At 40.3% G+C, this 27,720-nt stretch overlaps 1 protein-coding gene across 3 annotated transcripts; it reads left to right on the top strand.

Moving 5' to 3' along the window:
• Window positions 1–771: 771 nt before the first annotated feature.
• Window positions 772–27,720, top strand: BUD13 (BUD13 homolog). Of its 3 annotated transcripts, none has more exons than XM_040258048.1 (11): window positions 781–945; window positions 2,865–2,958; window positions 4,779–4,863; window positions 8,201–8,425; window positions 8,462–8,998; window positions 10,620–10,924; window positions 12,765–12,870; window positions 13,227–13,365; window positions 13,669–13,853; window positions 14,094–14,175; window positions 27,313–27,720. In XM_040258048.1, exons 1-11 carry the CDS (start codon window positions 803–805, stop codon window positions 27,404–27,406), a joined length of 1,995 nt encoding a protein of 664 aa, XP_040113982.1. In that variant the 5' UTR covers window positions 781–802; the 3' UTR covers window positions 27,407–27,720. The 3 variants fall into 3 exon arrangements, with proteins under 3 accessions (XP_040113981.1, XP_040113982.1, XP_040113983.1); XM_040258049.1 differs by having other exon boundaries at window positions 8,201–8,499; window positions 8,539–8,998; XM_040258047.1 differs by having other exon boundaries at window positions 772–945; window positions 8,201–8,998.

Below are 27,720 nucleotides of genomic sequence, written 5' to 3'. Positions count from 1 at the left end.
AAAATCTTTCCACACTTGAGTGTTAGAATTCATTCTCTCTAGCTTCTCTCTTTTGCCATGCTGAAAACATCAATAGATCTAGGTTCTTTTCATTGGGAAGAGTTTGCACAAAATCTAGGGACAACCGGTATCAAATGCGGGTAAGTTACATAGGTTAGAAACTACCATATTTTCCATCATAATTATACTGGGTTTGGAATCCTGAATTCCTCTCTTGAAAGCCCCTTAAAGCAGATTCCTCTCCTCCTAAACATTAATGAAAATTACTGAAACACAATGTGTCAGTTGTTGTTTGCAGCACTTTGCACAGTAATATTATCTTAGTCCACCTAATCATTGAGATCCATGTCATTATTATCCCCATTTTGTTAAGTAACTTGCCCCAGGCCTCTCACTGTTAGCAAGTTACTGAGCCAGAACTCAAACGTAGATGGACTGCAACTCCAGAGCTCACGTTCGTGTAACTACTACTCTGGTGCTTCTGAAGCTGCTGGGGGCAGAAGTCTTGTTGGAGTCATGATGTATCCTCGCGACCACAACAGCGCTTGCTGCACAGTTGTTTGAGCAGATGGAAGGACGAAGAGAAGAAACACAATCGCCGGGTCAGAGGGGATGTAGAGTAGGCCCCCGAAGTGTGCGCGTTCCTGATCTTCAGCCCTCCAAGATTCCGAGACTCACATGTCTGCCCAGCTCGTCCAAACATACCGTCACTTCCGGTCCTGGCCCCGCCCCCGGCTCGCCGCTGTTCCGTTTCGCGTTCAACAATTTTGTTCCCAGCCCTGACCCGTCTTCCTCCGCTGCCATGGCGGCAGCTCCACCGCTCTCCAAGGCCGAGTACCTGAAGCGTTACTTGTCTGGGGCAGATGCCGGCGTCGACGGGGCCCCTGAGTCCGGCCGCAAGCGTCGCAAAAAGCGGCCGAAGCCTAGCGGGGCCGGCGGCAAGGGGTGAGTTGGCCCTGGCAGGGTGGGGTCCGCGCGGCCCGCCGCCCCTCACCTTCCCGCTCCGCCCTTGGCCCGGCTCTTGCTGGGCTCCTCGCCGGCGGCCCCGGAGGCCCCGCGCCCCTGACTGCTCGCCTGACCCTGCCTGTGCTCGGAGCCCTCCGGCCGCTGCTCGCGCCCCTGGGCATTATCTCCAGTGTGTTCAGGCCGGGCTGGAACTTTCATTAGTCTTTTCCCGCCTTTGTAGCATTCCGTTCTCCCTCAGAGAGTGAATACTGTTTCCTGAGAATAAAGGTGAAACGAATCCAAAGGCTCTGTGCTGGTATATTAGCGGCCCAGAACCTGCCCGTGCGGGCTCTCCCAAGCCAAGGACTCGGGTCGCGACCTGTGCTCACTTCCTGTTACTCTTGGTACTGCCAACAGTAACAACTAACGTTTATACCGTTCTCGGCATGTGTCTGGTAACATTGTAAGTACTTTAGACATGATTTTATTTAGGAGTCGTAACAGTATTTAAGAAGTAGATATTTTTGCTATCTCCGCTTTTCAAACGAGAAAACTTATTGGCCTAGAGTACTGGGTTGAGCATCGTCCCTCCCCTCCAAACCAGAAGCTTAGCGTGTGACACTATTTATAAGTAGGGTCTCTGCAGATATAATTAGTTAAGATGTCCAGTATAAACTGGTGTCCTTTTAAGAAAAGAGAAATTTGGACACAGAAACAGGCTTAGAGGGGAAACTTCCCAGGTGAAGATGGGAGACTGAGGCTGGACTGGATTTATGCAGCTGACAGAGGCTACCAGAAGTTGGAAGAGTCAAGGAAACATCTTTCCCTGGAGCCTTTCTTGGTGGACATTGCCTTGCACACACCTTGATTTCAGACTTGAAGTCTCCAGAACTGTGAGGGAATACACTTCTGTTGTTTTAAGCCACTCAGCTTGTGGTCCTTTGTTAGGCAGCTCTAAGAAACTAATATACCCTGTAAAGTCAAATAGTTCCAAAGAACTAACTGATTTAGTTAGTTAACTCTTTGGTTGTTGCATTATTCTTGCTGTCTTCTGACCCCTCTGACTTGTGTGGATTTTCTGGAGGCAGTGCCTTGTAGTGAAATCGTCTTGAGCTTTGAAGTAACATTGATCAGTCTTTCAGTCCTAGCTGTGCCACTTTATGAGTTGTGTGAGCTTGGACAAGGTATTTCATCTCTCTAAGCCTCAGTTTTTTCATCTTTAAAGTCAGTAATATTGAATTATATCACTTGTATTAAATGGTTGTGATTAGTAATCTGGCTTTTCAAATAATAACTGTTAGTAATAACGGTTTATGTCATGGCAGTCATTATTCTTTGGACTCATCCATAGTTGATCCATGTAACAAACATTTATTGAGTACTTTGTCTATCACAGTGAGGCTATCACTGTGAATGAGATATCACTGTCCCTACTCTGATGGAGCTTATAGTTTAATGGGGATATAGTCTTTAAACAACTAATTATGCAACTAGTTGATTTATTTCCTTTGTGATAAATGAAAGTACTCCAAGAATGTATAACGGATTCTTAGTTGGGAGAGGTGAGGGGAATAGTTTTGTAAGGTCTGCTCAAGGAGTTTATATATATGCTAGGATTTTTAAGAATGACTAAGAGTTTCCCAGTAAAGAATAAGAAGAGTAGGTTAGGCAGAGGGAAGGAACTGAATATGTGAAACGGATATGGAAAGGAATTTGGCTTATTCTAAGCATCAGAAGATGACTAGTGAGTAGTGAATTGAGGAGACAGTGGTGCAAGATGAAATTGGCCATATTGGCAAAGAATGGACCATAGGATCTTGTAGGATTTTGAACTTTAGCCTAAAACCAGAGATGAATGTTTGTAGGCTGTTACTCAAGAATGAGTCTTCTTTTTTTGGTCTTTTGTTTTTCACCTTTAGAATGCGAATTGTGGATGATGACGTGAGCTGGACATCTATCTCAACCACTAAAGCAGAAAAGGAGGAAGAGGAAGATGATGGAGATTTGCCTGTGGTGTGTATCTTTTTGAGGCTCTGAGGACTTTGAAATGCAAGCCTCTTAATCTTGGCTCCCAGTGCAGGGTAGATAGTAAGGAGGAAAGTTAAGGTCAGAGAAGAGGTGACATTTTCCAGGAGCTATTTTAAAATAGTTTTCTTTGATGATGCCTATATACAGTCTTTGTATATGGAGGGCTCCATCTGCCTAGAAGTGGGAACTGATCACAAGGATTCCTCAGTGTCAGTGATAAAGAGTCATAATTAGAATTAGCCATGGTTCAATTTGTTGGAACTTACCTTAAAAGCACTGTTCAGTTTCAATGAAAGGAAGCATTATTTGCTCCTTTTATTTACTGATGCAACTAAACTTTAAAATTGTATACTTTTGCCTAGGTACAGCAGATATGTAGATTAATAGAATATAGTGTTTATACTTTAGAGGTCATACCCTTAGAATGGGAGACTAAGTTTCAAATAATTTCAGCAATATGATGAATGTTGGAGATATAGTGCATATACGTTATTGTTATTTAGTCGCTAAGTTGTGTCTGACTCTTCTGCGACCTCCTGGACTGTAGCCTGCTGGGCTCCTCTGTCCCTGGATTTCCCAGGCAGGAATACTGGAGTGGGTTTCCATTTCCTTCCCCAGGGGTCTTCCTGACTCAGGGATTGAACTGTGTCTCGTGCATCACTTGCATTGCAGGTGGATTCTTTACCAGCTGCGCCAATGGGGAAGCCCCTCACATACGTGCCAAGTGCTCTTAGAACCCAAGGGAGGGAGCACAATTTTTAGCCCATGAAGATGGGAGGTTCCTTGAAGGATGGAGATATCTGAATTGAGTTTTGAAGGATAAGTAAGAGCCAGGTGGTCAAAAGCATTGGTAAATAAGTTAGCATTGGTATGGCCATGGGACTTTTGCTCAGAGTTGCTGAGAAACAAGGTGGAAAGGAGATGGTTACATCTCTGAGCCATAATTTGCTCTTAGTAACATGGAGCCTTTCTTTGCAGGGCTTTTGTGAAGACTGAGTGAGATAATATAAGTAAAGCACAAAACAGTGCTTTGCTCGTAGTTGCAGGTCTGTCATGTGGAAAGAGGATCATTTGCATCAGAGGTCAGAACTTGGGTCGATAGAAGTTACAGGAAGGTAGATACGGGTCCAGTACAACTAAGAACTTTCTAGCCCCCAGATACAGCGGACCACCTTGTAACATGAATTCCCTGTCAGTGAATTGGTTCTGTCAGGAGGGACTACATGAGTGATCATTTATCAAGGATACTGTAGGGAAGATTCCAGGTTTATTTGGGAATTGGGGTAATAGGAAATATGGTCGTATCCTTTAAAGATTCTGTGAGTCTTTGTACATTTTAATGACTTCTTTTGGTGGGATTCTAGAAAAACTGTCATTGTGATCTACAGTAAAGCTTTCATAAGGAGTCCAAATTCCTTAATGAATGATAAGTATGACAGGAACCCTGCCTGTGTTTTTACTCTGAATGGAGTGGTAAACAGGTAAAAGGAGTTTAGCTTTTAGCTTTGAGTGGCAGTTGTTATACCAGGCAGGTTGATGACAAGGTTTGTAATAAAAGAAATGAACATCTGGAGGGAAATTGATGAATCAGAGAAAGATCTATAATTAAACCATCCAGTGACATTCACATGTTTATGGAGCACGTGTAACTGAGGACCACTATCTGTTTCTTCATGGCTGTTTTGAGTCTTTGTGAGCCATGTATTGTTAGGAGTGGAATAGTCATAGCTTCAGGTTCTTCACATAGCACTGCTACTTGGCTGGATCCTGTGGATTTCCTTAAAGTGTTGTTCTCACTTCCACAGGTGGCTGAGTTTGTGGATGAGCGGCCAGAAGAGGTAAAGCAGATGGAAGCCTTTCGTTCCAGTGCTAAATGGAAGCTTCTGGGGAGTGAGTTCCAGTAACAGATAAATCTGAATTTCTCATTAATAGGGGAAGACTTTTATCTTTTTTTTCTTTTTTCTAAAATTGAAGTATCACTGATTTACAATATTGTGTTAGTTCTAGGTATATGGCAAAGTTAGTTATGTGTATATATTTATTTTTAGATAATTTTTCATATAAGTTATTCTGGGATATTGAATATAGTTCCCTGGCCTGTATAGTAATTTCTTTTGGCTTATCTATTTTATGTATAGTGGTTTGTATATGTTAATCCCATAATCCTAAGTTATTCCTTCCCCCTTCCCCTTTGGTAATCATAAGTGTGTTTTCTATGTCTGTGAGTGTGTTTCTGTTCTGTATACAGATTCATTTGTGTTATTTTTTAGTTTCTACATGTAAAATCTGTCATATAATATTTATCTTTCTGTCTGACTTCACTTAGTATAATATCCTCTAGGTCCAACCATGTTGCTACAAACGGCAATATCTCACTCTTTTTCATGGCTGAATAATATTCGTGTGTGTGTGTATGTGTGTGTGTGTGTGTATCCCACAACTTCTTAAACCAAAAGTTGTGTCTTGCTGGGCACTTGAGTTGTTTCCATGTCTTGGCTATAGAAATAGTGCTGCTGTAAACATTGGGATGCATATATCTTTTTAAATTAGTGTTTTTTATTTTTCCCAGATATATACCCAGGAGTGGAATTGCTCCATCACATGGTAGTTCTGTTCTGGTTTTTCAAGGAACCTCCATACTGTTTTCCATAGTGACTACACCAGTTTATACTTGGGTTCCCTTTTTTCCATATCCTCTCCAACATTTATTAGTATAATTTAAAAAAAAAAAAAGTTGTATTCCTCTTTTCGGTCATGCTGCATGACTTGCAGAATCTTAGTTCCCTGACCAGAGGTTAGCCCCATGCCCCCCCTGCAGTGAAAGTGCAGAGTCCTAGCCATTGGACCACCAGCAAATTCCCTTGGTAGACTTTTTGATGATAACCATTCTAACAGGTGTGAGGTGATACCTCATTGTGCTTTTGACTTAAAGTTCTTCAATAATTAGCAATGTTGAGCATCTTGTCTTGTGCCTATTAGCCATATGTATGTCTTCTTTGGAATTATGTCTATTTAAGTCTTCTGCCCATTTTTTGATTGGGTTGGGTTTTATTTTTTGTTGGTTGCTTCATTTGCAGATATTTCCTCCCATTCCATATGCTTGTCTTTCATTTTGTTGATAGGTTCCTTTGCTGTGGAAAAGCTTTTAGTGTAATTAGGTCCCGTTTGTTTATTTGTGCTTTTATTTCTTTTGCCTAAGGAAACTGAGCCAAGAAAATACTGTTATGATTTATGTCAAAGAATGTTCCACCTATATTTATTCTTACTAGTTTTGTAGTTTTAGGGCTTATATTTAGGTTTTTGAACCATTTGAGTTTATTTCTATATATGGTATGAGGGAATGTTTTAATTTTATTGTTCTGCATGCATGTCCAGTTTTCTCAGCACCACCTATTGAAGTGACTGTCTTTTCTCCATTATATATTCTTGCCTCCTTTGTCATAGATTAATGGACCATAGGTATAATATATGGGTTTATCTCTGGCTGTCTGTTCTGTCCCATTGATCTGTATTCCTCTTTTTGTGCTGGGACCATGCTGTTTTGATTATTATAGTTTTGTAGCACTCAGTCGTGTCCGACTCTTTGTGACCCTGTGGGCTGCAGCCCACCAGGCTCCTCAGTCTATGGGATTCTTCAGGCAAGAATATTGGAGTGGGTTGCCATTTCCTTCTCCAGGGGATCTTCCCGACCCAGGGATCGAACCCGGGTCTCCCGCATTGGAGGCAGACGCTTTAACCTCTGAGGCACCAGGGAAGCCCTATAATAAGCTCTGTAAGTTACAGAGCTTTGGGAGACTAATCACTTAATCCCTCAGTCTTCACAGTTGCTTATATAATAGGAGTGTGAAGTCTAGGAGGGTTATACCTCCAGCTTTTTATAAATATTATAGGATTTATCAATCATGTCGATTAGATTTACTGTCAGGTACTTCCCAGGTGACGCAAGTGGTAAAGAACCTTCCTGCCATGCGGGAAACAGAAGAGATGCAGGTTCGATCCCTGGGTCAGGAAGAAAGATCCCCTGGAGGAGGGCATGGCAAGCCACTCCAGTATTCTTGCCTGGAGAATCCCATGAACTGGGGAGCCTGGTGGGCTACAGTCCATAGGGTTGCAAAGAGTCGGACATGACTGAAAAAACTCGCATGCATACACCCTACAGGTATCTTTACTTTTCTTTAAAGGGTGGATTCTGGTCAGAGGAGCCTATTCTCCAAAGTAAAGGAGGTGACTTGTTTAATTCACCCATTAACAAATATTCATTGGATCCCACCCAACTTTTAGTAGTTTATATTTGCTTAGGGAGCTCAGTGATAAGAGATAGAAGAAGAGAAACTGGATTTTGTCACTCTCTGGATTTGCTATAAACATTTCATTCTGTTATGTCTTTGAATATCAAAAGTCTCAAACTGTTTCCATTTTAAAGATTTTGGACTCGAGTCACACAGGTCTGGGTTTGGATATTCATTTCACCACTTACTAACAGTATGATTTTGACAAATTACTTAGTCTTTCTGGGTATCAGCTTCTTTGTCTATAATATGAGGAGAACAATATTTATCTCCTAGGCTTGTTGTGTGAATTAAGTGAAATAATCTGTATAGAGTGGGCATGCAGCAGGTGATCAGTAAAGTGCTGATCCTTCTTTCTTTCTGGTGCTCTTGCTGCTTTTAACAAGGAGCACAATGGCATGGATTAAATAGCTCACAGGATTTCGTTTTGATGTAGCATGGAATTATTCAGTTTACCTTTTGAGAGAAGAGTGGGTGCAAACTGTGAATTGCCTAATTAGATATCAGTGGGAGCTTCTCATGGAGAATTCCATACAAATAAGGTTTGGGGAAGAGCATTGGATTGGGATTAGAAGGTCGGGGTTCCAGCCTGTCTCTTCGTTTTAGTAGCAGTGACCCCTGGGTGGGAAACCACTTAGCTTCTTAGGGGCTCTGTTTTCATGTCTGTAAAACAAGGATACCTGCCCTGCTTATCTAACAAGATACAACATGACAAATACATTTAAAGTGCCTTGCAGATTATGACCTGTTAGGCAAATGTGAGCGGTTTTTCTTAGGATATTCATGAGTGCTACTTTACTGCCCTGAAGTAGCTGTGCATATCTTTTGGGCTTTCTTAGTAGTTTTGAGATGTATCCTGCTGGGGTGTTTTTTGAAACTTTGGTTATAGGGATGGCAGAGCATTTGTGGGAATCTGATTCTTTGCTATTTCTGTTTAGGCCAGAGTGAAGATATACCCTCACACAGACAGTTCTGTCATGACACCCCGGACTCATCTCCTAGGAAGGTTCGTCACGACACCCCAGATCCATCTCCTCCTAGAAGAGTTCGTCACGACACCCCAGATCCATCTCCTCCTAGAAGAGTTCGTCACGACACTCCAGATCCATCTCCTCCTAGAAGGGTTCGTCATGACACTCCAGATCCATCTCCTCCTAGGAAGGGTCGTCATGACACCCCGGATTCATCTCCTAGGAAGGTTCGTCATGACACCCCGGATTCATCTCCTCCTAGGAAGGTTCGTCATGACACTCCGGATTCTTCCCCTCCTAGGAAGGTTCGTCATGACACTCCGGATTCTTCCCCTCCTAGGAAGGTTCGTCATGATACCCCAGATCCATCTCCTAGAAGGACCCGTCATGACACCCCAGAGTCATCTCCTCCTAGGAGGACCTACCACAGTTTCTCAGATCTCTCTCCTGCCAGAAGGGCCCGTAATTGCTCCCCTGACACAGCTCAACCTAGAAGGACTCTTGACTCTGTGGATAGATCACAGCTCAGGAGGGCCCATCATAATTCCACTGACTTGGCTGCTAATGTTCCTCACTCACTGCTCAGAACCAAAAGCAGTGAAGCCCTAGAAAGCTCTAGCAAAACTTCTCCACATTGGAAGGGGCCAGGACCTTCTCATCCATCACTGCCAAAGAATAGCAAATATGAGTATGACTCAGACCTCTCTCCTTCCCGAAAAAAGCAGGCAACATCCCATGTTGGAAGTAAGCAACATGATTCTAAAGGTGAGCATTTGTCCATGAGAGGGACTTGTTCCTAGAGTGCTTTCTTTTGGATCTTTTAGTTGCTTTACTAGGTATTTGTGGTCTTTAGAAATGAGAATGGAGCTTTGGAGTTTTAAAAACTGGAGGGAAATAGTGAGAGGTTGGGCTGAAGAGAGTTAAAAATTAATAGTAGTAGGGTAGAAGTTTTTATATATTTTTTTTTGTTCATTTTCCCCACCTCATGAAAATACTACATGCTGGTTGCAGAAACTTTGGAATGTATAGAAATGTAGAAAAAGATCACACACACTTCTGTCCAGTCAGAGGCAGTCTCTCTCTTGTAGCCAGTGTTCTTTTAGTCTTTTTTTCTAATCATTTTTGATGTAGTTCGGATGTGTCTAGGCAGTAAGTAAATATTGCATGTGTAATCTTGCTTGCTTTTTTTCACTTAGCATTATCTTTGCTGAGTCATAAAATATCTCTTTGTTAATATAATTTTTGTTGGTGTTCCAGTAACCATTCCCCTAATATTGCATATTTTAGGTTATTTCTAAACCTCTTCCTCTGTAATTCTGTAATGAACATCCTTATACACAAACTGTTTCTCTGTTCTGGATTTCCATATCTATTTCTAGATAGACTTTCTGGGAATTGAAGTGCTTCTAGATACGTTTCCTAGGGTACAAAGTAGAAATTGATTTACTGGCTCAGGGGGGTTCTTTGCTTATAGGACTGTTGATAGGTATTGCAGATTGCCTTTGGGGGAGGTGATTTGTGATGCCTATGTCTACAACTCACCTGTGCGATGAAATTGGTTTGCTCCATCTTTTGTCCCTAGGTACTGCTTTAGTTTTTAATTCAAATACATTGTTATGTTTTAGTCAGAAGACCTCAGAATATATTGTGTGTGTGTGTGTATTAGTCACTCACTTGTGTTTGACTCTTTCTGACCGTAGCCCACCAGGCTCCTCTGTCCATGAATTCTCCAGTAGAATACTGGAGTGAGTTGTCACTTCCTCCTCCAGGGGATCTTCCTGACTCAGGGATCAAACCTGGGTCTCCGGCATTTGGGCAGCTTCTTTACCATCTGCGCCACCAGGGAAGCCCAGAATATATTCTAGGTCATCTTAACTTGCTAGGGCTTCCTGGGTGGCTCAGATAGTAAAAGAATTGGCCTGCAATGTGGAATACTTGGGTTCAATCCCTGGATCAGGACGATCCCTTGGAAAAGGGAATGGCAACCCACTCCAGTATTCTTGCCTGGAAAATTCCATGGAAGAGGAGCCTGGAGGACCACAGTCCATGGGGTTTCAAAGAGTCGGATACGACTGAGCGACTAACAACGCCACTGAGCCCTGAGTTCAGTTTGTTTTGGCCACTCTATGTGTGGATAAATAGGGCACAGATGAGGACGTTGAGATGTCTTGTGCTAGTCACAGTAACTAGTAACTTGGGAATAGAACCCCACCCATTGGTTTTAAAAGTTATCTCTGACTTTGCTCTTCTCCCTTGTCATTTATACTTATGTTTAGGTTAGTGATAGTTCCTCATAAGAGGACTAAATGAATGTTGAACATTAGCCTGGTACATTATTTTTTAGATTCTGCCAAGGGGATTAAAATCTTTACTCTTCAATTTCTAGGCTCTTCCCCCACCTGTAGGAAACATCACACAAGCTCTCCACCCAGGAAACATCAGAGTCACACATTGGACTCTTCTTCCTACCCAGGGGACAGTAGGAAAATCTCTGATTCAGATCTTTCTCCTGCACGGCACAAACAGAGTTCAGGGCCTCAGGATTCCGATTCTGATCTGTCACCTCCGCGGAATAGACCTAGGCATCGGAGCTCTGATTCTGACCTCTCTCCACCAAGGAGAAAGCAGAGGGCCAAATCTTCTGATTCTGATCTGTCTCCACCTCGAAGGAGCCAACCTCTGGGAAAGAAGGTAAGAACTTTCAGGAGCCATGTCTTGGTTTAGAGTAACTCATCTCCTAGCTCTGTACAGGTCTCAGAGATCCAAGCCAGAGAAATCTAGCTCACAGGACCTCCAGAGCTCTCTTCTTCTCTCTGAAGGCAAGACTATCTAACTCAGCCCAGGGGAACTTGCAAGTAGCAGATTTCCTAAATAGCATCTGCCTTTATGTTCTCTCAGTTCCACAAATGTCATTTTAATAGTTTAAACAAAATTTCCTGTTTTTTATGAACAAACTGAGAATGTAGTTTACAGAGTGGACCTAGGATCACGAACTTTGTGTCAAACAGATCACACATGGAATTCTACTTCTTATGTGAGATTTGAGCAAGATACATAATATCTCTAAACCTCAGTTTCTTCATCTTTAAAATGTAGATGATAGTAGTACATACTTCAGGTTCTTTTGAGAATTAAATGTGGTAGTGTAAGTAGAACTCTTAGCCCAGGGCCTGGGACAAAGTAACCATTTAGTGTAAGCCATTTACTATTATAAATTGGACTGTAGGTCTCTGTATCCAGAACTTAAAGAGAGGCATTTAAAATATAAAATGACTTTAAAAATCATATCGCTTGGGAAGTAAGGGTTTTGTATTATTTTAAATCTGTGATGAAGGCTGACTTAACAAAATCCACATGAACCCCAAGTAATTGTGTTGTGAAGAACATCACTACTAGTACAGAAATGTTATTCCAAAAACAAAGAAAAAAAAAAGAACTATTATTCCAGTGAGTTGGTTAAGAAAGAGCCTGTGATGTCCATGTTACCTCAACACAGACTTTGCGGGACGACACAGACTCCTCTGTAGTCCATGTGGTCCTGGTAGGGTGGACCAGTCAGTCCCTAACCCAGGATGTAGGGAACGGACTGAGGTCAGTGTTTCAGCTGGACCCAGTGACATTTTTATGTATCTGCTTAGTCCTTGGACAATTTAATATTAATCAGATTTAGCACATTGCTTTTTTTTGACCATGTCACATGGTATGCAGGATCTTTATTCAGTTCCCCAGCCAAGGATTGAAAACCACTGGACTTCCAGGGAAGTACCTAGCACATTGCTTAAGGATATTAGGATATAATTTATATACATTGATTGTGGGGTGGTTTGTTATTTTGATACAGGGTGGGTTTTAGTAAAAAGTTTGGATTTGGTCATATCTTGTCATTATCCTGACATATAGCCACAATTTCAGGTTTGAAATTGATAGGTTTGCTTGACTTTGTGATTTAAATGGAATATTTTATCAGTGTTGATCTCTATTGAAGGGCTCAGAGCTTGATAGAGGTTTCTGATCAGGTGACCTGAGAGTCTTCATATATGCAGTTTATATGCTGAAAAGTCAGAAATACAGATGCTTAGCCTGCCCTTTGGCTCAGATGGTAAAGAATCTGCCTGCAGTGTAGGAGATCCGGGTTTGATCCCTGAGTGGGGAAGATTCCCTGGAGAGGGGAATGGCTACCTACTCCAGTATTCTTGCCTGGAGAATTCCATGGACAGAGGAACCAGGCAGGCTACAGTCCATGGGGTCACAAAGAGTTGGACATGACTGAACGACTAAAAGTTTCACTTTTTTCAGCCTTCCCTTTAGTAAATTGTTGGTTTGTGTTTCTGTTTGCACTTAACAGTACTGTTAATTTTCCATGAAATTCAGTTTTATTTCTTCTATTTTGCCAATCCTATAGTTGATAATGAGAATATAAGGTAGCGTTTTTGGTTTGGTAATTGCTGATCCTCAGACATAACTGTACACCCACGGAGCCTGTTGCCACATTGTCTCATTAACGTTGGATGCTCCCTTTTCCACTGCATAGGCTGCGCACATGTATTCTGGGGCTAAAACTGGGTTGGTGTTAACTGACATACAGCGAGAGCAGCAGGAGCTCAAGAAACGGGACCAAGAGACCATGGCGTTTGAAGGTAAAAACGTGAAAGTGCAGAGACCAGTTGAGGCTTATATAGCTTTTACTTTTTAAAAATATAGCTAATTTACCTGATATTTAAAAATTTTAATTGCTATCAAATTTCAATTCTGGTTTTCTGCTTTGTTTTAACTTCTCATTGGGTTCAAGTGGATCTTTTCCTTCTTAAAAAATGTTAATTTTCAGAATCATTACCAATATGCACTTAGATGTTGGTAAGGACTACTTGTGGTCTGGCTGTGAAAGTTCTTATCCTGCATCAGAACACTAATTGGTTGACTTCAGCTGTTAGAATTTTATTTCTGATTTTGACCCCTTTTCGTTTATCTTTAAAAGTGTACTTTTCCTTTGCAGCTGAATTCCAACATGCTGAAACTGTATTTCGAGATAAGTCTGGTCGTAAGAGGAATTTGAAACTGGAACGTTTAGAGCAGAGGCGAAAAGCAGAGAAGGACTCGAAGAGAGAAGAGCTGTATGCTCAGTGGGGCAAAGGGTAAGAGAGCCACTGAAAGGCACACAGGACTGCAGTTACTGGAGGAAATAGTTTCTCTCCTCTCCTGACCAGTTAGTTCATTGTTCTGCCTTTAGAGCTATTTTCAGGAATGGGAGCTTCAGTGTGCTCAGTCTGCTTCCTACAATACTGACGTGTTTCACACTTCTGGTTGGTATTTTGGGAATTTTACCTTTTCCGGTATTTGCCGTAGACTGCTAGGAAGAGGAGGCAGTATGGTCCATCTCAGTGTAAGAGTGGTGATGTTACCCAGGATAGCAGACACTCCTGGTTCTTTTTGTCCAGGCTTGCCCAGACCCGGCAGCAGCAACAAAATGTGGAGGATGCAATGAAGGAAATGCAGAAGCCTCTGGCCCGCTATATTGACGATGAAGATTTGGATCGGATGCTGAGAGAGCAGGAGAGAGAGGGGGACCCCATGGCCAGCTTCATCAAGAAGAATAAGGCCAAGGAGAACAAGAATAAGAAAGGTGAGCCTTCTGGGAATCAGCAGAGATAGAGGTGGTGCATGTGAAGAGAGAGAATCGTTAGAATGATGATACTAAATATGTGCAAAGAAGGTGTTCCTGTATAATTTCAGATTCCTTGTATTTGGGAATTTAAGTTGAACTCAATCAGAGATTTCCGTATAAGATTTTTTTTCCTCACTACCGTTCAGCTCTGAATTAAATTACGTAGGTAACTAACTTTTCTCTCTCTCTTATCTTTAGTGAGACCTCGCTACAGTGGCCCTGCACCCCCTCCCAATAGATTCAATATCTGGCCAGGGTATCGCTGGGATGGAGTGGACAGGTAAGCCTGAGTATTTCCTACAGTTTTGTTTTCTCTTCCTTGTAACCCTAACCTTCCCTGACTGTTCTCAAATCATTGTACACTCTGCCTCATTCTCTGCTCTAACCACAAGGTTAGTAATGTGCAGTGTACTTGCTTCTGTTTCTCAAATCCCATTTCCCATGCTCAAATCACTCCTCTTTCTCCTCTTTCCCTTTTCAAAGCTTTTTAAAGCTCTGGGTAAATAGCCGAGATGGTCCAGATAGATACCTTTTTTTTGATGTTGGTCACTTCTGGTGATATTCTCTTAAGGTTTAGAGGGGATTGAGTGATGGGTGCTAGTCTGTAGCCTTCTGTATATTGTATCTTTAAAATGTAGCTCTTGAACCTTTTCTTAACTGCCTTAGGAGTCAGTCACTTATAATGTCACACTGACCTCCACCACCTTATCTCTTCACCTACCCACGTCTGTACCCACATACACTTAACTTTCTGTATGCTATCATGGGTGAATTGTACATGCCCCTATCTGCAGTCAGTGCCTCTTCCTGTTAGATTCCATCTCTTCCCTGCTAACCACAAGGTTAGTAATGTGGTTAATTGTTCTATTATGTAGCACAGTGACTCTCAAACTTTGTAATCTCAAGACCCCTTTATACTCTTAAAGATTAGTTAGGACTCAGAAGTTTTATGTGGGTTATGTCTGTTAATATTTACCATATTAGAAATTCAGTTCAGTTCAGTCGCTCAGTCGTGTCTGACTCTTTGCGACTCCATGAATCGCAGCACGCCAGGCCTCCCTGTCCATCACCAACTCCCGGAGTTCACTCAGACTCACGTCCATAGAGTCAGTGATGCCATCCAGCCATCTCATCCTCTGTGGTCCCCTTCTCCTCCTGCCCCTAATCCCTCCCAGCATCAAAGTCTTTTCCAATGAGTCAACTGTTCGCATGAGGTGGCCAAAGTACTGGAGCTTCAGCTTTAGCATCATTCCTTCCAAAGAAATCCCAGGGTTGATCTCCTTCAGAATGGACTGGTTGGATCTCCTTGCAGTCCAAGGGACTCTCAAGAGTCTTCTCCAACACCACACTTCAAAAGCATCAATTCTTCGGCTCTCAGCCTTCTTCACAGTCCAAGTCTCACATCCATACATGACTACTGGAAAAACCATAGCCTTGACTAGACGGATCTTAGTCGGCAAAGTAATGTCTCTGCTTTTGAATATGCTATTTAGATTGGTCATAACTTTTCTTCCAAGGAGTAAGCGTCTTTTAATTTCATGGCTGCAGTCACCATCTGCAGTGATTTTGGAGCCCCAAGTCTGACACTGTTTCCACTGTTTCCCCATCTATTTCCCATGAAGTGATGGGACTGGATGCCATGATCTTTGTTTTCTGAATGTTGAGCTTTAAGCCAACTTTCTCACTTTCCTCTTTCACTTTCATCAAGAGGCTTTTTAGTTCCTCTTCACTTTCTGCCATAAGGGTGGTGTCATCTGCATATCTGAGGTTATTGATATTTCTCCTGGCAATCTTGATTCCAGCTTGTGTTTCTTCCAGTCCAGCGTTTCTCATGATGTACTCTGCATATAAGTTAAATAAGCAGGGTGACAGTATAAAGCCTTGATGTACTCCTTTTCCTGTTTGGAACCAGTCTGTTGTTCCATGTCCAGTTCCAACTGTTGCTTCCTGACCTGCATACAGGTTTCTCAAGAGGCAGGTCAGGTGGTCTGGTATTCCCATCTTTTTCAGAATTTTCCACAGTTTATTGTGATCCACACAGTCAAAGGCTTTGGCATTGTCAATAAAGCAGAAGTAGATGTTTTTCTGGAACTCTCTTGCTTTTTCGATGATCCAGCAGATGCTGGCAGTTGATCTCTGGTTCCTCTGCCTTTTTCTAAAACCAGCTTGAACATCAGGAAGTTCACGGTTCACGTATTGCTGAAGCCTGGCTTGGAGAATTTTGAGCATTACTTTACTAGCATGTGAGATGAGTGCAATTGTGCAGTAGTTTGAGCATTCTTTGGCATTGCCGTTCTTTGGGATTGGAATGAAAACTGACCTTTCCCAATTGTGTGGCCACTGCTGAGTTTTCCAAATTTGCTGGCATATTGAGTGCAGCACTTTCACAGCATCATTTTTCAGGATTTGAAAGAGCTCAACTGGAATTCCATCACCTCCACTAGCTTTGTTCGTAGTGATGCTTTCTAAGGCCCACTTGACTTCACATTCCAGGATGTCTGGCTCTAGATGAATGATCACACCATCGTGATTATCCGGGTCGTGAAGATCTTTTTGTACAGTTTTTCTGTGTATTCTTGCCACCTTTTCTTAATATCTTCTGCTTCTGTTAGGTCCATACCATTTCTGTCCTTTATCGAGCCCATCTTTGCATGAAATGTTCCCTTGGTATCTCTAATTTTCTTGAAGAGATCTCTAGTCTTTCCCATTCTGTTGTTTTCCTCTATTTCTTTGCATTGATCGCTGAGGAAGGCTTTCTTATCTCTCCTTGCTATTCTTTGGAACTCTGCATTCAGATGCTTATATCTTTCCTTTTCTCCTTTGCTTTTCGCTTCTCTTCTTTTCACAGCTACTTGTAAGGCCTCCTCAGACAGCCATTTTGCTTTTTTGCATTTCTTTTCCGTGGGGATGGTCTTGATCCCTGTCTCCTGTACAATGTCACGAACCTCATTCCATAGTTCATCAGGCACTCTGTCTATCAGATCTAGGCCCTTAAATCTATTTCTCACTTTCACTGTATAAATAAGGGATTTGATTTAGGTCATACCTGAATGGTCTAGCCGTTTTCCTTACTTTCTTCAATTTGAGTCTGAATTTGGTAATAAGGAGTTCATGCTCTGAGCCACAGTCAGCTCCCGGTCTTGTTTTTGCTGACTGTATAGAGCTTCTCCATCTTTGGCTGCAAAGAATATAATCAATCTAATTTCGGTGTTGACCATCTGGTGATGTCCATGTGTAGAGTCTTCTCTTGTGTTGTTGGAAGAGGGTGTTTGCTATGACCAGTGCATTTTCTTGGCAAAACTCTATTAGTCTTTGCCCTGCTTCATTCTGCATTCTAAGGCCAAATTATTAGAAATTAAGTAGTTTTAAAAGTATTTATTCTTTTTAAAAAGCCATTACAATAGCATAGTTACCCTGCTTTTAAAGAAAAATAACTATATTTTCTGAATGAAAATGTGAGAAGAATAGCTTTGATTTGCATTTTTGCAACTCATTAATGTCTGGGCTAATAGAATACATTGGGATTTAATCTGTTGCAATATGTTTAGTTGAAATATAGTAAGAAAATTCAACTTTATACACAGGTAATTAGGAAAGGAAGGTGTATTAGAGTTTTTTTTAATACTCCACAAAAACTCAATAAGTTTCTTAAAGATTACTTATAATATGGAATCAGAAACCACATCAAAAATCTTTTCATTCTGTTAGATTAAAAGTTATTGGTCTTTTTTCTACTTTGTTTTGATCTTTTACTCATATGTGACTTTATAGCATCATCTACTGTTCATTAGTTTGTTGAGTTTTTCAGGCCTTTCAAATGTTGACATATTTCATGTACAATATCAGATAATTATTATATACTAACATTAACTCTGATCTCATCACAGAAAATCTTTAAATAACTAGAAGCTAAAGGAATCTGTGGTAGTTTGTTACCATATTACCAAAGCTAAAGTTTAAAAAAATTCTAATTTATGCTCAAAAGCTCCAATTTTATCATTAGCAACAACCCAATATTATATCAGCCACTTTCCTTGAAGCAAAGGTCACTTTATACAATGGCTTTTTGTAGCTTCTACCAGGTTTTGAACCTTGAGGATTGTGTCTTCTGTGAATATAGACAGTGTTATTTCTTCCTTTCCAATCTAGATGCCTTTTGTTTCTTTTTCTTGCCCTGTTACACTGGCTAGAACTTCCAGTGCATATGTTGAGTGGAAGTAGAGCAGACATCTTTTACCTTATTGCTAACCTTAGGAGGAAAAAATTCAGTCTTTTCACCATTAAAATTTGTAAACTACAGTTTTTGGTGGGGGGATAAATTTCCTTTATTAAGTTGAGAAATTTCTATTTCCAGTTGGCTAAAGAAAGTCTTTTTGTCAGAAATGTATGTTGGATTTTGTTCAAAATATTTTCTGATTTTCTTTTTGGTTCACTCTTTGACCCATGAATTACTTAGAAGTGTATTTTAGAATTCCAAACATTTAAACTAGTCTAGATATCTTATTGATATCCAGTGTAATTCCATTGAGGTTAGAGAATATACTCTAATATTTTGAAATTAATGCTATAATATTTTGATCTTTTTAAATTTGTTAAGACATGTTTAGTGGCCCAGTATATGGTTTACCTCGGTGAATACCCCCATTTGCACTTGAAGATAATGTGTATTTTGCAGTTATTTGGGGGTAGTGTTTTGAAAAAGTATTTGTATTCTATCTGTTTTGGAATAGTTTTATATATATATATATATAAAATCTGCAAACAATTCTTGTACATACCTTATCTAATTTTGTTACCATATTACCATGATACAGTAATCAAATCTAGGAAACCAACATTAGCATATTATTAATGCACGAGATTTTGTTTGGATTTCATCAGCTTTCTATTAATTTCTTTTTCTGCTCAAGGATCCATTTCAGTATACAGTACATTTCAGTGTACTTAGTTGTCCTGTCTCCTCAGTCTCTTCTGCTCTGTAACAGTTTCTTGGTCTTTTTGCTTTTTGTAACCTTAACAGTTCTGTGGGGGTATTGTCAGGTATTTTTGTGAAACGTTCCTCAAATTGAGTTTGTTTGATGTTTTTTGAATGGTTAGCCTGGATGTTATGGGTTTTTGCAAAGAATTCCACAGTAGTGAAATGTCCTTCTCATCACGTCATCTTAGGGGTTACATGATCTCCACATGACATCACTAGTAATGTAAACTGGGGTCACTTGGTTAAGGTAGTGAGTTTTTGCCAGGTTTCTCAACTTTAAAATTACTCTTCTTTTTCTTCTCTGGAAGTGAGTCGCTGAGTTCAGCTTATACTCAGAACTATGGAAGGGTATCTCCATGTATTATTTAGATTTTTTCTGTAAGGAAGATCTGTTTTACCTCCCCATTTATTTGTTCAGTCATTTATTTATATTAGTATGGACTCATGTATATTTTATGTTATACTTTGTACTGTAATCTAGTGGTATGTTATTTATTTTGTTGCTTATGTTATCTTTTTTGTTCCATTCCTTGAATACTGGAAATTATGTTGGGTGTCCCTTTCACTGCCCCAGCCATTTCCTTTTTGAGCGTTCTTTTACTTCCTTATATTTTCTCTGCCCCAGCTCTAAGGAATTGCCTTTTCTCTAAGAAACCCTGGCAGCTTTTAATGGAGAATGGTATTTGGAAACCAAGATATAACTGCTAGAATGCTTATTATTACTGGAGTGTCATTGCTTCTAGATCCTCTCAGCAAACAGAGCTTGGTAATGCATGTATAGTAGTCTGTATGTGTGTATACACACATATCTATAATTGTTTCTGTGTCCCTCTGGAAGTATGTTATATATATGCATATATAAATATGAGTTCATACTGATGTAACTGACTCTAACCAAGTATTACCTTTCTTTTTTCCTTACCTATAAATTCCCTCCCCAACACTGAGAAAGGGGCACCCACCATCCATTATTCATTTTGCTCATCCCAAGATGCACATAAAACAGTTTCAAAATGAAAAACTTTAGAAATGAGAAACTCATCTACCATCTAAGCATGGATACATTTGTAGTTCTTTCATGTGTAGACATAAAGAATCAGTCCCCTACCCCCCAGATGTCCTGGGTAATTTTTTTCTGTTATAATTTACTTATATCAGTGTTTACTCTTTCTGGTATAAGTTCTATTGGATTTGACAAGCGAGTAGAGTCATTTATTCACCACCCTAGTATTGTACGGGATAGTTTCATCATTTTAAAATTTCCTGTGTAAGTCACCTTTTAGTTACTTATTCCTCCTCCACCAACCCCTTGCAATTTCTGCTCTTGTTTTCCATCCCTGTAGTTTTATCTTTTCCAGAATGTTACATGAATGGAATCATACAGTATGTAACCTTTTGAGTCAGACTTTTTGAAAGGCAACTGTGCTAACCACTATACCACCAATGCTTGAGTCAGACTTTTTGCGGTCAGCAGAATGCATTTAAGATTCATCTTGTTCTTGAATGAATCAGTACTTCATTCCTTGTTTATCACTGAGTATTGCATTGTATGGGTATACCACAGTCTGCTTATTCCCCAGTTGAAGGACATCTTGGTTGCTCCTGGTTTTTAATGTTGTGGATAAAGCTGCAATAAACATTTGTGTATGGCTTTTAATGTAGTTATAGTTTTCAGTTTACTTGGGTAAATACTCAACAATTGCTATTTCGTTTTGTTGAGATCATGTTCACTTTTATAAGATACTGCCAGTTGTCTTCCAAAGTGGCTATATCATTTTACATTACTGCAAAGGGTGGGGATTTCTGTTGCTCCATATCCTATCCAGAATTTGATATTGTCAGTGTTTTAGATTTTAGGTGTGTGGATTTAGTTTTGAACCTTAATTGCTTTGTTTTCCTTTTAGTTACACCTCTGCAATTTTTTTTTTTTTTTTTTAGTTTTTGCTGTAAGGATCACGATATATATATCTTTAACTTATCATAGCCTACTGATAGTTATAATTGTTCTATTTCACATGAAATGTAAGAATCTTGCAACACCGTATTTCCACTTAATCTGTTTTTGTTGCTGTTATTTTCATGTTGTTGTTCAGTCACTCAGTCGTGTCTGACTCCTTGTGACCCCATGGACACATCAGGCTTCCCTGTCCTTCACCCTCTCCCAGGGCTTGTTGAAACTTGTGTCCATTGAGTCAGTGATGCCATCCAACCATCTCATCCTCTGTCGTCCCCTTCTCCTCCTGCCTTCAGTCTTTCCCAGCATCAGGGTGTTTTCTAATGAGTTGGCTCTTCTCATCAGGTGGCCAAAGTATTGGAGCTTTGACTTCAACTTCAGTCCTTCTAATGAATTTTCAGGATTGATTTCCTTTAGGATTGACTGGTTTGATCTCCTTGCAGTCCAAGGGACTCTCAAATGTCTTCTCCAGCATCACAGCTCAAAAACATCAATTCTTTGGCATTCAGCCTTCTTTATGGTCCAACTCTCATATCCATACATGACTGCTGGAAAAACCATAGCTTTGGCTAGATGGACCTTTGTTGGCAGAGTAATGTCTCTGCTTTTTAATATGCTGTCTAGGTTGGTCATAGCTTTTCTTCCAAGGAGCAGACGTCTTTTAATTTCATGGCTGCAGTCACCATCTGCAGTGATTTTTGAGCCCAAGAAAATAAAGTCTCATTGTTTCCACTGTTTCCCTGTCTGTTTGCTGTGAAGTGATGGGACCAGATACCATGATCTTAAGTTTTTTTGAATGTTGAATTTTAAGCCAGCTTTTTCACTCTCCTCTTTTACCTTCATCAAGAGGCTCTTTAGTTCCTCTTCACTTTCTGCCATAAGGGTGGTGTCATCTGCATATCTGAGATATTGATATTTTTCCCAGCAGTCTTGATTCTAGGTTGTGCTTCATCCAGCCCAGCATTTCGCATGATGTACTCTGTATAGAAGTGAAATAAGCAGGGTGACAATATACAGCCTTGATGTACTACTTTCCCTATTTGAAACCAGTCCGTTGTTCCAATTCTGGTTCTAGCTGTTGCTTCTTGCCCTTCGTACAGATTCTCAGGAGGCAGGTAAGGTGGTCTGGTATTCCCGTCTCGAAGAATTTTCCACAGTTTGTTGAGATCCACACAGTCAAAGGCTTTGGCATAGTCAATAAAACAGAAATAGATGTTTTTCTGGAACTCTCTTGGTTTTTCTATGGTCCAGTGGATGTTGGCGATTTGATCTCTGGTTCCTCTGCCTTTTATAAATCCAGCTTGAACATCTGGAAGTTCTCGGTTCATGTACTGTTAAAGCCTCTCTTGGAGAATTTTCAACATTACTTTGCTAGCATGTGAGATGAGTGCAATTGTGCAGTAGTTTGAACATTCTTTGGCATTGCCTTTCTGTGGGATTGGAATGAAAATTGGCCTTTTCCAGTCCTGTGGCCACTGCTGAGTTTTCCATATTTGCTGGCATATTGAGTGCAGCACTTTCACAGCATCATCTTTTAGAATTTTAAGTAGCTCAACTGGAATTCCATCACCTCCACTAGCTTTGTTCTTAGTGATGCTTCCCAACGCTCACTTGACTTCACATTCCAGGATGTCTGGCGCTAGCTGAGTGATCACACCATCATGGTTATTTGGGTCATGAAGATCTTTTTTGTACATTTCTTCTGTGTATTCTTGCCCTCTTCTTAATATCTTCTGCTTCTTTTAGGTCCATACCATTTCTGTCCTTTATTGAGCCCATCTTTGCATGAAATGTTCCCTTGGTATCTCTAATTTTCTTTAAGAGATCTCTAGGCTTTCCCATTCTGTTGTTTTCTTCTATTTCTTTGCTTTGTTCACTTAGGGAGGCTTTCATATCTCTCTTTGCTGTTCTTTGAAACTGTGCATTAAAAAATACATATTTTCGTACATATTACTTAAAAAAATACAATAGATCTCATAATACAGTGGTAAAATTTTTACTTTGCAGTTGTGTATTTTTTTTTTTTTTTTGCAGTTGTGTATTTTTAAAGAAACTAAGAAAACCAAAGAAAAAAATTGTAGTTGTTAGTATTTACTCATATCATCATTTCTGGTGTTCTTTTTTTCTTAAAGAAATTAGGAAATTTTAATATTCCTTCAGTATAGATCCATTGACAACACATACAGTTTTGTTGAAATGAAAATGTCTTTATTTCACGTCTACTTTTTAAAAGCTTTAATTTGGAATAGTCTTGGACTCAGAAAAACCTGAAAAAAATACTATTAGTGTATCCTTCAGCCAGTTTCTCCCAATGATAACGTCTTATATAACCGTAGTATATTATCAAAGCCCGGAGTTGGCATTGGCATAGTTGTGTTAATTAAATCAGAGAACCTTTTCTCACCTTCATTTCTGAAGGATCGTTTCACTAGCAGTATTGGAGGAGGTTATTGAGAGGATGTGACCATTGGTTGACCCATAAACTGGACCCAGGCAGTTGGAGGCCCTTATCTCTCCCCTGTCCTTGGAATGTGCGTCATGCCTACTCTTCCCATACTGAGGCCTTTTCAAGGACACAGCCTTGAGAGAGTAGGGTGTTGAGATCGTCTGGACTGAATATGTGACTGAACCCATAAGGGCTCTCTATAAACATTTAATGTTCTGAGAGGCAGGTGCAGAGATCTGTTTTTTTGTGGGGTTGCCCAAGACAAAAAACCTTTTATGTAAATTCCCTTGCTTATTAAACCTGCCACCTGCCAATCTGGACTGGTCTGCCTCTTTCTTTGGTCTTTCCTTGTCCTCCGTGTATGGGAGCCAATTTCAGATTGCACCCAGGAAACTCCTGAGGTTTCACACCAACACATGGAACTCTGGATTGACAGTTCCAGACTTGAGTGACAGCTCTTTAAAGATCTTTCATCACTTTCTGGCCACCATTGTTTCCAATTGGAAGTCAGTTTGTTTAATTGTCCCACTCCCCCCAACCTCAACATACACACATTACAATATATTGGTTTTCTCTGGCAGCTTTCAAAATTTTCTTCTGGTCTTTGGTTTTCAGCAGTTTGATTGTGATGTACCTACGTATGGTTTTTCTTTGTGTTAATCCTTTTTTGAGTTTGTTGAGCTTTTTGGATTTACGAGTCCACGTTTTTCACATTTGGCTAATTTTTTGCCCATTTATTATTTTTTTAAAACCACTTTCCCTTCTCCAGTTGTACTGTTTCCACTGTTTGATATTATACCACAGTTGTCTGAAGCCCTGCTCATTTTTCTATCATGATTTTCCTGTCTGTTCTTAAGATGAAATAATTTCTATTGATCTCATTTTAAGTTGATTGACTCATCTGCCATCTTTAGCTTATTAGACTCATACACTGAATTTTTTGTTTCAGCTAGTATATTATATTTTTCAACTCTAGAATTTCCATTTGACACATTTTTCTGCTGAGATTTCCTACCTATTCATTCATTGTGAATCAATTTATTTTCCCTTGAGAATATTTATAATTGGTGCTTTGAAGTCCTATCTGCTAATTGCAACATTTGGGTTATCTCAGCATTGGTTTCTATTCGTGGTTTTTCTTTAGTTTGATCACATTTTACTGTCTTTACATAGCTGGTCACTTAAAAATGCTATATTGGACATTATGAATGATACATTGTGGAGACTTTGAGTTCTAATAATTCCTTTGAGGTGTGTTGATTTTTATTCCAGCAGACAGTTAACTTGAGTGTATTTAAACTCTAAATACTTATCTCCTTCATAGTGGCAGCAGCTGAATTCCTGCTCAGTTTTAGTTTCTAGCTGCTGCTTTTTCAGTGGGCCCATTGGAGTTTCTCCAGCACGAGCACAGGTTAACAGTTTGCCAAAAATTTGGGTGCAGTTTGTATATAGATTTGGGGGTTCGTCCCTTTTGAAGCTTCCTCCCATTCAGTGTCTCTTCCTCCCATTTTGCCTCTGATTTTTTGGCTGCTCTGCCCACTTTGCACTCATACCTAAAGCCAGTAAGCCTGTAGCCTTCTGCCTCCATGAGCTGTGCAGTTTGGGAAGTGCCCTCCAGCGAAAAGCTTCACAAATCTCTTCCCACAGTGAACGCCCACTCAAGTTCTGCCTGCTTTTGGTCACTCATGCCTTCAAATATTTCACATACTGTCTTTTGTCCAGATTTTATAATTGTTCCCTGAGAGTAGGTTAGTCTGCTTGAGTTCTCTGCCATGATTGGAGTCTAGTGCGCTGCTGTATATGGGCCCAAGGCATTATCTTCTGCCCCTTAAGCTGCCGCCTAAATCCAGAGCTCTAGTTCCTGACAGCAGGTGCTGTCAGGTTGGCTGTGGCTTCAGGCTTTTCTCCTGCTTTGGTCTGCAGGATACTGTGTGTCAGCTCTTTGGTAGCAGGGCTTTTCAGAACGCTCATTTGCTGTGCAGCCAGAAGCAGATCTTTTTACAGCCACAGCCCTAAAGGTAGTCCCTGCTATACTGAGTTCTTTCTTTTGTTTTTTTCAAATTTCTGGACCCAAAACTTGGAAACTCTCCTTGACCTGGTTTTTTACTGGTATAATTTGTCTCCATCTCTCCCTGTAGTTATCCCACACTTTTCATATTTTCTCCTAGAGTTTTCCTTTTTAATTTTCTTTCTCATCCTTGCTTTATTTTTTATTATTAATTCTTTCATTGCCTTTTCTACTCTTGTCTTTTTTTGGAAGTGAATATTTCTAGACTAAATCTATAGTATGTTATAGTTAGAAAAACCCATAAGGTCAGTTAATGTAACTTAAAGAGAAACTGAGCCTCTGATAAACTTCATAACTTACTTAGAGTTTTTCAGCTCACCTGAAAAAGCTGGAATAAGATCTGGGACATCTGATTCTTTAGTCTAAAGCTCTTTCCACTGTAAGTTCTTTTGCAGTTTGCTTTTTTGATTCTGTTTAGGGTTTGGTTTGTTATTCATAGGACTTTTGTATGATCATAGTAGTGTTGATTCTCTTAAGTACTTATTCCTCAGGCAAGAGGAATAAGTGGTTTCCTTGTGTTGGAGAACACCACTCATGCTTCTTAGGTTGGAGATGATGCCATTCTTAATAAGCTTCACTTCTTACTGAGCCTTTCATTACTCACCCAACTCATCATTAGGTAAGGCCTGAAGAAAGGGGGAAACCTGTTATCCTTATCAGTTCAGTAACACTTAGCACATGTTATAACATAAACAGCTGTGTACTAGGTGCCAGGGTCTCACAATTAGTAAAAGATGGTCCTGGAGCACACCAACTCACTTTCTATCTACAGAAGAGGACAGACGAGTAAATAATTTCAGTGTTACTTGCTAAGTATTACTATAGAGGGTGTTCAAGGTGCCTTGGGAGCACAAAGGAAGAGTAGATTCAGCCCTGGGAGATTGTGATCAGGGAATGAATGCCACCTCGAGGAGGTGATACATGATACATGAGTGGGAGACCTGGGTTTGATCCCTGGTTTGGGAAGATCCCCTGGAGAAGGTAAAGGCTACCCATTCCAGTATTCTGCCCTGGAGAACTCCATGGACTGTATAGTCCATGGGGTCACAAAGAGTTGGACATGACTGAGCGACTTTCATTTCATTTTTCATTTCATATGTATATGTATAACTGATTCACTTTGTTGTATACCTGAAACTAAGACAACACTGTAAATCAACTATACGCCAATGAAGTTTTTAAAAGATTAATGCTCACTGTGTGAAATCTGGGCTTCGCATTCTGTCCTGTAGTGTTATATTGTGGCGTCTGCGGCCTAACTTCGGCTCGTGCTACTCTACTTGTACTTCAGCTCCAGCCATATGATTTGACTTGGGTTCCTTGCATGTGCCATACCATTTCTTATTTTTGTGCCTTTGCTCTTGTTGCTTCTGCTGTGCTGTGTGCTGAAATGCCTTCCTAACCCCTCGGACTCTTTGCTACACTCTGTCTTTTCAGACTTAGCATAAGGACCCCCTCCATGAAGCCTTTCCTGATCATTCTTGTCCACCCCACTTCCAAGCTGAGCAAGGTCCCTTTTCTGCATCTTTGATACCCAGTGAATATTTCTACCATAACCTATGCCTTTTGTTTTAATTATTTGTTTAAATGTCAGTCTCCTCCACTAGTCTATGAGTATATCAGGACAGGTGCTATGTTATACTTGTTTTCATGACACAGTACTGAGTATAATAAGAATTCACTAAATGTTTGTGTAATGCATGGATAAAGTATAATATGTAGACATCAGTTGAGAGTGAGTTGGACCTTTAGAGAGTGGTAAATACTTGAAAGAGTTGTCTAAATGAGAGGGGGAAAAAGCTCTGAACAAGGACTAATAAAAGGGTGGATTATGTATTTTGTCTTTCTGATTCTGTTGCTTATGTCTTAAATATTTTCACTTTCCTTTTTGTTCATTAGATTGTGAGTTCTTTATTTCAAACGTACATGTTCAGTTCAGGATTCTGGCTGATCAGTATCTCTTGATTGCAGATCCAATGGATTTGAACAGAAGCGCTTTGCCAGGCTTGCCAGCAAGAAGGCGGTGGAGGAACTTGCCTACAAGTGGAGTGTTGAGGATATGTAACTTTTTTGAGGCTGTGGGAGTGACTGTGGGTTGTGATAGTGGACATAAGGGCAGCTGTTACAGACATTCAGCTGTAACAGTCGTCTATGCTAATAATCAGGGCCACACAGACCAGCAACTTGTTGAATGCCAATTTTGACTACAGAAGAATATTTGAGACATAATATTTGGACAAAGGACCCGTACATCTCAGGTGTGCTGACACTGCCGGATGCTGGCTTTCAGAGGAAGCATTGATTTCTCTGTGTCCCAGGGCTTGTTCTTGGTTACGGTATTCCTTTTTTAATAAACACACATTTATTTTTTTAAAATAA

Source organism: Oryx dammah, unplaced genomic scaffold, assembly GCF_014754425.2.
Source record: "Oryx dammah isolate SB20612 unplaced genomic scaffold, SCBI_Odam_1.1 HiC_scaffold_17, whole genome shotgun sequence".
Taxonomy (NCBI): domain Eukaryota; kingdom Metazoa; phylum Chordata; class Mammalia; order Artiodactyla; family Bovidae; genus Oryx; species Oryx dammah.
This window is presented reverse-complemented; position numbering and strand designations above follow the sequence as displayed.